The sequence below is a fragment of the Macrobrachium rosenbergii genome, chromosome 17 (genome assembly GCF_040412425.1).
Source record: "Macrobrachium rosenbergii isolate ZJJX-2024 chromosome 17, ASM4041242v1, whole genome shotgun sequence".
Lineage (NCBI taxonomy): Eukaryota > Metazoa > Arthropoda > Malacostraca > Decapoda > Palaemonidae > Macrobrachium > Macrobrachium rosenbergii.
The window spans coordinates 14,543,770-14,553,769 of NC_089757.1; the positions used below are offsets into that span (position 1 = coordinate 14,543,770).

General features: G+C 36.0%; 1 protein-coding gene across 1 annotated transcript in view; it reads left to right on the plus strand.

The window, feature by feature from the left end:
• LOC136847752 (adenylate cyclase type 3-like) overlaps positions 1-10,000 on the plus strand; it is a 514,101-nt gene that overhangs the window by 390,859 nt on the left and 113,242 nt on the right. Inside the window, 1 exon segment of the mRNA XM_067119628.1 lies at positions 1,208-1,326. Coding sequence (XP_066975729.1) covers positions 1,208-1,326 — 119 coding nt within the window.

A 10,000-nucleotide genomic window follows, 5' to 3' on the forward strand; every position in this document is an offset into this window, starting at 1 on the left:
TATAGTGTTTATATATGTATGTATATGTATATATATACAGTATATATACGTTTATATATATGTGTGTGTATTTATTTATGTATTTATTTATGTATGCATGTTTGTATGTATGTATGATCTAAAATATAAACAGAATGGATGACCACAAGAAAATTGAAACAATCTTTCGCCTTTACTGTGAAGTATTTTCGAGCAAAGTACATACAGCGGAACAAATGTTTACAAAGAAGGCTTTTTAAAAACAGCAACAGAGATTAAAGGGTTTTATATAACCATTTTAATGCATATAAAGGTCGTTACTTTTGCGGGAGGTCTTCCGGTGAGGAACATCTAGATCATAGGAGTGGCAGAGGACGAGGATTACTGAGATTCTTTAGTTCTGTTTTAAATATCCTTCGAACATCAGGTGCAGATTTTGTCCAAGAGTATATCGACTTGTGTTTAAAAAAATATATATAATGAGATTTCTGGAAACAATATTTTTACATCCTGCTCTTGTACTACATTGCGACCAATCAATTTTGTGTCATTTTCCACTTAGGTGCACTGAAAATTATTCTTTTGGCCAGTTCTAATTAAATATTTATGTTGATTTATTCTGACATTTAATTCCATACTTGCCATACCAGGTAAAATGAATCACAATCCATATAAGGGGTTATATAAACACTGTTGGTATTCTGGTAAGGACAGTTTCTTATAAGGATGCTTTTTAGTGTTATTGCATGAAAAAAAATAAATTTTAATTTAAAATTTTCAATGTTGCTTTGATGGAATCTGAGGCTAAGGATGCTCTTTGGTAATAATTTCATCTTGTCAGTTGTATTATAAGATGACTTAACAGCTTTATTGTACCAGGTATCCAGAACATGAACCTGATAACACCTCTCTACCTATTTTCTTGATATTTTGTTGTTCATTGTCCAGGAATTCAGATGAAAACACGTTATGCTCGCAGGAGTATTGAAGATAGCCTAATTCAGAGATTTCATTTGTTAATATGTAAATAGTGAATATACGGTAAATTAATTTTTGTTTTTCAGAGTTTGGTAAATTACACCGAAATTGTTCATGTCTGGTAACCATGCGTAAACAAGGGCAAACACCCATCTTTTTCTATCAAATAATGGAAAATGATGGTGGCTTCTAGTTATGGCTCGTGAAACCCCAATGATCCAAACCTCTCGTTTTCTTTTCTTTTCTTCAGGAGCGACTGTTGTTGTCCGTTCTGCCGAAGCACGTTGCTGAAACCATGCGACAGGACCTGGGACGCGGCGGAGACGGACAGTTCAAGAAGATCTACATGAGTCGCCACGAGAATGTCAGGTAAGCTGTGAGGCCTTACGCCTTCTTCTCCTCCTCCCCCTTCTTCTTCTTATTCTGCTTCTGCTTCTTCTTCTCCTTTTGGTAAGTTGATTACATAACGTCTAATTGTACCCGTGTTATAAGCGGTTGTCTTGGCCCTTTTTTTTTTATTTACTCTTATATTCCTCTTGAATATCCCATGTTGCGAGTAACTACTCTGAGTCTCCCCGGCGGTGTTAATGGCCATTGGCATTGTAACGCCTGTTTTACTGTACATCGATTATCAATTAATTTTATGTGGTTGTAGAAATAGAAATAAAGGATCTGCTTGTTTCTTAGTTGGTAAGTCAATGGATATTTTCTCTCTCTCTCTCTCTCTCTCTCTCTCTCTCTCTCTCTCTCTCTCTCTCTCTCTCTCTCTCTCTCTCAAAAAATGCGTATACCATCCTCTGTTTGCATATATATATGAAATAAACATGTCCAAATAATATATGTGTGTGTGTGTGTGTGTGTATATATAGAAATGTGTATGTTTGTTTGGAAATAAACATTTAATCGAAGTTTTATGCATTTTCAGTTTATCCTTGGAGCTATCCCATTCTTGAGGAAATATTATTTATTGCTTAACCGTTAATCGATTTGAGACGGAGTACAACCTACCTAGTATGGTCATAATCTGTTTTTTCGGAAACATTGTAGTTAAGCGGCATTGTCCAGTATTCAGTAGTGCGCTAATTTTGAGTGTAACTAAGGTCAATGAGGCCTCACTGCAAGAATCTGTTTTCAGAAATCAACTAGTGCGAATGAGTGAGTAGCAATGAGGCCCAGGAAATCAACGGAATTGTAACAAATGAATCACATCGTTATTCAAAAGGCTGGCTAACGGTACATGAAACTGCTGGCCATAACGCCATTACACTTCTCGAAGGTTCTGTCGGATGATATATTCTGTTGACGCCAAGGATTATCGAATTTGTCTGGCGTTATGTTATTGGAGATTTTTTTTTTATGTAAGAAGAAGTAGAGTCGGTATATCATTTGTCGTGATTTTTTTATTAGTCTGTTTTTTTTTTCGGGAATACGAAGAGTGACTTATCTATCATGTTTTATAGGCTTTTTTTCGTGGTTGCGTATGTCATCATACTTTCGACCTTTTATTTATTTTTATTCTTCCAAGATTTTATTCTTCTTGTGCTTTATTGGACTGCTTTTTTCATACTGTGTAGGAAAGATATTTTCTTTCTGTTGTTTTATTGGTTTATTTTTATAGCGTTCGAGCAACATTGTAACTGAAGATTTTATTTATCTATGCTTTTCTCCATGTATTTCTTTTAATGTGGTATATGCTTTATTTTTTCGTTTTTCGTTCATGCTGTCTTGCGGGTTTGTGCACCTATTAAATGATGTCTTAATTTTAAGGCTTGAAGATGTGGTATTTAATTCTGGAGTTGCGATGTGAACGGATGCAGTGCCTTGTCATTGCATTGCGGAATGAGGATGGGGCAGCGGGAATAAATAGACGTATTATTTAGCAAAATATGTTATTTACTTTATATATGCCCCTGAGTTTCTTGAGTTTAGGTATTAGATTTCATAAAGGTCTTATTTTATTCAGCAACTAATTCATGTATATATGTATATATATGTATATATATATATATATATATATATATATATATATATATATATATATATATATATATATATGTATATATATATATATATATATATATATATATATATATATATATATATATATATATATATATATATATATATATATTTGTTCAGCTCGATCATTGAATCTTATTTTCAATTTGTATAGGCTAACTGTATACTTAAATGACCTCATATATTCCAATTCCAGTATAGGCTAACTGTATATAGGTATGCGTGTACATCATACGTGCAATCATGCGAGGACTTTCAGATACCGGCAAGTGCTTAAACTTTCCCGCCACTTAGTACCACAGTTTACCCATTTTCATTCTCTCGAAATATCGATGCGTCGTCGTCCCAAAAGCTCCCATCGCGAGAGAAAGATTGTTTTGATATCGCTCCATTGTGACCCATATTCACCTGTAAACACGACGTGATTCTGCGCGGTTGGGGTTGCAAATATTCGGAGGGCCCGAGGACTTGACGGCGAGTCCATTGTGATGCGGACGAGGAATTGATTCTCTCCCGATTTGTACTCAAGGGCACAGTGGAGCAGCTCCCCGATTCGCGGGGGGCTTCACTCGAGTACCTTTTCTAAAATGTCTTGTCATGTGCCACCTCACAGCGAGCATATGTGATTCCCGTTTTCCACAGTAAAGAGATATTAATTTATTGGATATAAGTTTGTGTGTGTGTGTGCTAGTTATAACCACGATGAACGTGGCTTCCTAGTTTGTTTGTGGTCAGCAATACATACAATATATATTATATATATATACACTTATATATGTACTGTATATATACACATATATATGTATATCAAATGTGTGTGTAAATCATATTAATCCTTTTCTAGTTGCCCGCAGTTGTGTTTTTTTTTTTTTTCAGCTGACCAACTTGGAAAGATATTTTCACGCTTCGGAAAGTGCTCTTATTGGAATAAAGGAATTCTTTGACACTAAACAAACATTGCAACGTGTTTGGGTCGGTACAAATATCTCAGATAGTTTTCCCTTTGAACTTGGCAGTTCTGGCTCTTGGCAGTGGGTGCAGTTCAAAAGTTGCAGCAGTATTCTTTAATTTTCTCTCTCTCTCTCTCTCTCTCTCTCTCTCTCTCTCTCTCTCTCTCTCTCTCTCTCTCTCTCTCTGGCTCTTTCAAGATTACCCCCATTGAAAAGTTTATTCGTATGTAACGGTTCTAATGAAATTTCCCTCTCTCTCTCTCTCTCTCTCTCTCTCTCTCTCTCTCTCTCTCTCCTTGAATATATCATATTAAAGTATTCCATAAATAGTTTCTGTTGAAGTAAGCAAATATGAGCTTATTGCGGACACATTAAAAGTAAATGCATTTTTGTTTACTCTGTGCGAAGGGATTGGGTGATTTAATCATTCATGGTCTATTTTATTTTTTAAAACTTTTCAGCGAGTTACGTAGTGGACATGAAATTAAATTTGCTTATTTGTATAGTAAACTGAGTGTGAATCCATTTGGGTGAAAAGAGCGGAATCGTTTGCAGTTGACAAACGTAACTCATTCTGTTTAATTAAAACGTGCATTGTTCTACGTAACATGAAAGTTCCATTTTTTCTTCTTTTGAAATGCAACTGTATTTGATAGACGGTAACCATAGACTAATTTTCAGAAGGAGACTTGTCAGTGAATCGTGATCACAATAGAAAAACTTTTTTATTTTCATTTATAGCCGTAATTCATTTATTCGGAACATATTGATCATATATTGCACTGCATTTTCAAATTTCTCTAAAGCGTCTTTAATATCAAAGGAGCCTGATGGTCATGGCTAATTTTTTCCGATTAAAACCAGATCCTCCCCGGGGAATCTATCCCTAACGGGTAGGAACTGGCAGAAACCAGTTATAGTGCAGGAATCTTTACTAGCAAGTTAGAAATAATGACTAGAACCGGTTGCAGTCTGCAGTAACTGCTTCTGTCTTGTCAAGGATGTATATTGACTACTTGTAATTAAAAAAAAATTTAGAATAGTAGAAACTGCTTCAAACAGGTTCCAAGTGGTTTTAACAAGTTCTAACCGGTATGAGCTGGTTCGAACCCAAAGTTTAGTGGGGTAGTGTAAAACATTTTTGTGTTTCATTTGTATTCTTCAGTTCTTCAAGATGAAATCGAAACTCGTGAAACTTATATGAAAGCTTTTCGTGACTATATGTGAAAGCTAGGACCCACAAAAGCACAGTGCAGTTGTCACTGGTAGGTCTATGATAACTTAATTTGAAGGGAGCCATCCTGACTCAGTGCTAAAATTATGTACCCTTAAAATAGCCTCTTGCCAGTAATATTCGACTTACTTTTGTCCGTTTTAAGTATTCAGAAAGAGGTGTAATAGTGTTTTTTCATTTATTTTACTTTCTTGTGCGTATTTCCTAGCCTTTGAACTTACAGTTCACTTACCACGTTGAATTAATGTGATTAATCTGTTTTGTAAGCTCTAAGATATGTGTTTTTGTGCTTTTTTCGGGGAACTATAAACAGTTGTAGTGACATGGGTTCATAGATATCTCTTAATTTTTACATGAAATTGGAAAGAGACTGATTTGTGATTATAACATATTTGGAAGAGTCAGATTCATATGTCGTGACTGCAATATAGCCGAGTGAAAGATAGAGCCAAATACCATGATTACGACATCTGAAAGAGACGCAGAGCCATAACTCACAACCACAACACATCTGGAAGAGAGACAGAGCCGTTTTTCTTGAATATAACAATTCTGAACGAGACACAGCCATATCGCATTTTGTAGTATACCTGAAAGAACGTCACAGTCATATCTGAGAGACAGAGCCATATATGATGATGATAACATCTGAAAAAGACGCAGAACCATATCATATCGTTACAAGAAGTCTGAAAGACACGGAACCATGTCTCACGATTATATCTTAATGGGAAGGGACTTGAAGAATTATTCATTAACGTGGCATACTATCATCAAGAGAGTCGGAGATCTGTCTCATAACATCATATCGCTTAAAAGAGAATTTGTAGACTTTGTTCATGATTATGTCATCTCGTCGCAAAGGGACTTAACCACGGTGATGTAATTTACATAAAACCAAATAGATATGGTTGCTGCTGTCAAGAGTAATTAACCTTTTACATTTCAGTGAGAAACTACAATAGTTATTACTGAGTGTTAATTTTCTTTTAACTCTAGTAATAAAAAAAGAACTGCTTATCTTTGACATTTAGTTCAGTTTATAACCTCCAGTGGTCTGTCTCCAAGCAAGTAGGTTATGCGGGAAATGTTCAGCAATTTCCTCGTTCCCTTCCTTGTGCGATAGTTATGTATCTTCAACGTTTGTGTGCGCGTGCATGATAGAGGCGATGCAGTGTTTGTAAGGGCGTCGACTTAGTGATGATGAGCCCTCTGCAAATGTTTGTAAGGCGGCTACTGCTTTGGAAGGTTAATGTATCGAAATTCAGCTATGATTTGAGAAGTAAAAACGTGAATGTGGCAGTTAAAAGTATCCTATTTTCGTTTATTTAGGGAAATGGTTTACGTGTATGTATACATTATATATACATATATGTATAAATATGTATGTATATATATACTATGTATATATATCTGTATGTATATGTATATGTTATATAGGTAGGGTTTCGTTGTGTGGTCAGTAGCATTCTCGCCGCCTACGAAGGTGGAGGCCACAGGTTCTACTTCGGTCAAGAAATGGTGGTTGACTCGTTCCCTAATAAGGCTAATATGTTTGTTGACTTAATCTGTGAATTCTGTACCTGCTAATTAAACAACTGTGGTGGTCACAACCAGGTTAAAAGAAAGGGGGGGCGGCATAGGGCTAGCAGATTCATCCCAAAAACTTGCTGAGAACCGTAAGGCAAACCTCCTCGGATGCCATTTTTTCATGTTACATTACCGTAAATTTTTAATATCCGATCGTGTATCCGTGGCTTGAGCCATAAGGATGCGTCATCACTACGGTTAAAATGTCATAAACACACGTCTGCCATTTATCACATACTTATTACAAACAATTTGAAAACAAGTCAGCGACCGTAAGAGAAGAAGGAATCTTTGGCAAATACGGGGTAATCATATGAAGCTCTGTTTAGGACTACCATTAAGTTGTTGACTTGTGTTCAGCCTGTTTGTGATATGATTGCGATCAGTTACCGACGTGTGTTTATGACTGTTTTACTTCAGTGTGAACACCCTCTAGGAATTGTTGCAAGATTTGTCTTTTTCTTGTGTGTCCGCCCATTGTATGTTATCCGAGTTAGGAGCAACGCAAGTAAATTAACTCACCTGGCAGAGCCATATTTGGATGAGGGTGATCATTCGTCTCTCTCTCTCTCTCTCTCTCTCTCTCTCTCTCTCTCTCTCTCTCTCTCTCTCTCTATTTGCGTGGCCATGTTACTCACAACAAGAAGACCCGTGCTATTTTTTTGCGGGTTTCGGGGGAACGCTTTGTTACTTACAATAACAGTTACTGTGGTTTTTCGTGTACGGTTTACATAGGCAGGCAAGTTTTGCCACTGTAAATAAAGCAGTTTTTCATAATTCATTCTCTCTGCACTTTGAGAAGAGAAAGTTTCTGGTATCCAACTTTGTTTTTTCCAGGTTGAATAAATGGAGTATACACCGTGTCAGCATAACTTATGTTTACCTTTCACATTCTTTAGCCTCGAACTTGAACAGAGTATTTCACCGGAGCTTGTCTTTCCGTCTACCCACGTGATATCTTAAAACATTATTGACAGATTTTATTGAAACTAGAATCCTGGGGTTTCGTTTTGTAGCTTTTGTATTGCCTTTACCCCTTGGACACTGCCAGATATTTATCTGCACCTTTAAAGGAAGCTCGACGCAGTCATTCTTCATTTTCATCTATTTGTTTCAAATGAAATTGTTTTTCCGGGGATGTGTCGTGTGTGATTGATATTTTCCTCACAACGCGAATACCGGAATGATTCTCTTTGGCGCCGGCTGGAATAACAGATTTAGTTTTTGGTACTGAAAGAAAAATAAACTTCCGCCTGTCGAAAGGGTAAATGCTACCCCCTCCTTTTTCTCTCTCTCTCTCTCTCTCTCTCTCTCTCTCTCTCTCTCTCTCTCTCTCTCTCTCTCTCTCCATTGCCATATATATATATATATATATATATATATATATATATATATATATATATATATATATATATATATATATATATATATATATATATATATATATATATATATATATATATATGTATAGATAAATATACACATTTAAATATGTATATATATATATATATATATATATATATATATATATATATATATATATATATATATATATATGCTGAGAGGGTAGGTGGCTGCTATCAACCGAGGCAAACAGGACCAAGGGCAGAGGAAGACGTCTTCCTCTGCCCTTGGTCCTATATATATATGTATATGTATTCAGACCAAAATTTGAGGGCTTCTTAAATGTATGTATGCATGAAGATGCATATTGGCCACACTCCCACTCGCACACTGACAGCAGAAGAATTAGGATGTTCATATATATGGAAATATATCCGGGAGATTTCCATGAATATATTATATCAAAATGCCGTCAAATCAGTACTCTTGTCTATTTCCAGAAAACATATCAGAATTTTAAAATAGGACTTCGCTGATATTATGTAAATGAGCCGCCCATTATCCCAGAATGATTTTAAACCAGCTTAGTGAGTTTTTCTAGGAAAAACAATTACACCTTTAAGTGAAATTCATGTGTTTGTTTGTAGTTTCTTTGCGAATTTGCAGTTTTGTTTCATTTTGCTAAGATTGAATTAGTTTCATTTTAATGACAGTGATTGATTGTGCTTGTCCCCTAACCTCTTATTCGTTTATTTATCTATTTCTTATTTCATATTTCTGCTTATGAATCTTCTCTTCTTTTTATGAATAGCAAACTATAGCTACGTCAACGAGGCTGAAGATTTTATTATCATGGCCTAGCAACCTTACTTCAAGAAAATGGGCGAACTGTCGGCTGGTAGGTTGCTAGACCACAAAAATGAGACCTTAAACCTCGATGGCAGCGATTACAGCAAATATGAAATTAGGACATCCCATGAGCATGTTTAAAGAAAGTGATTGTGTTTGTTTGACCTTAAACATCTCTCAACTCCTTTTATCCGGACTTGGAGCCGGCTCGAGTGTAAAAGACCCGTATTTTTCATGTATGTGTTATTGTTTGTTTGTATTGCTCTTGCAAGTCTTTATTTTCAGTCATTTCGTGACTTTTTACGCGAATGAGCGTCCCTTTTTCGCAAGATTTTCTTCCAAGATTTTAAATGTTTTCTCCTCTGGCCTTGACAGCCGCAGAAGAAGGACAAATATTAAAAAACACGAAGCGTCTTATTTCCAGAGACTTTTGTTTACAAGATCCTTGCTACTGACAGATGAGAGGTGGACAAAAAAGATGCAAAAAATGTGTTCTCAGCGAAAATGATCTGGAAGATTTTGCACTCCATTCTCCACGTGGGTGATGATGAAAATGGTCTGGAGAGTCAAGACAGAATCGACAAATTCTCCTCCAGAAATGAGAGAGAGAGAGAGAGAGAGAGAGAGAGAGAGAGAGAGAGAGAGAGAGAGAGAGAGAGAGAGAGTTGTTTGTACATGAGTGCTTGAGGAGTGTGTCTTTAACAGTAAGTAGCAAGAAGGACTATTCATCTTGAAGTTCGTTCCTGCTCTTTTGGAAAAGTAAGTTTAGCTCTGTAATACATTTGTGAGACTACTTATATGTGTAGAGTTTCATGAGTCAACTTGCATATGCATTTAAATACACACAGTAATATACACTCACGTTTACATCTAGAGTGGTATATTTAGACACGTACATAGAATCTACTAGACACTTTTACCAGATGCATATTTATTTGCAATAGCCACACTGACCTGTTAGCTTTTCGATTTCTTCACTCTTTTTGGATTCGCTTTTCTCCACAAAGCCTTGAATCCAAAATGAGGATCAAAAGAAGAAACCCCAACGACGGTGAGG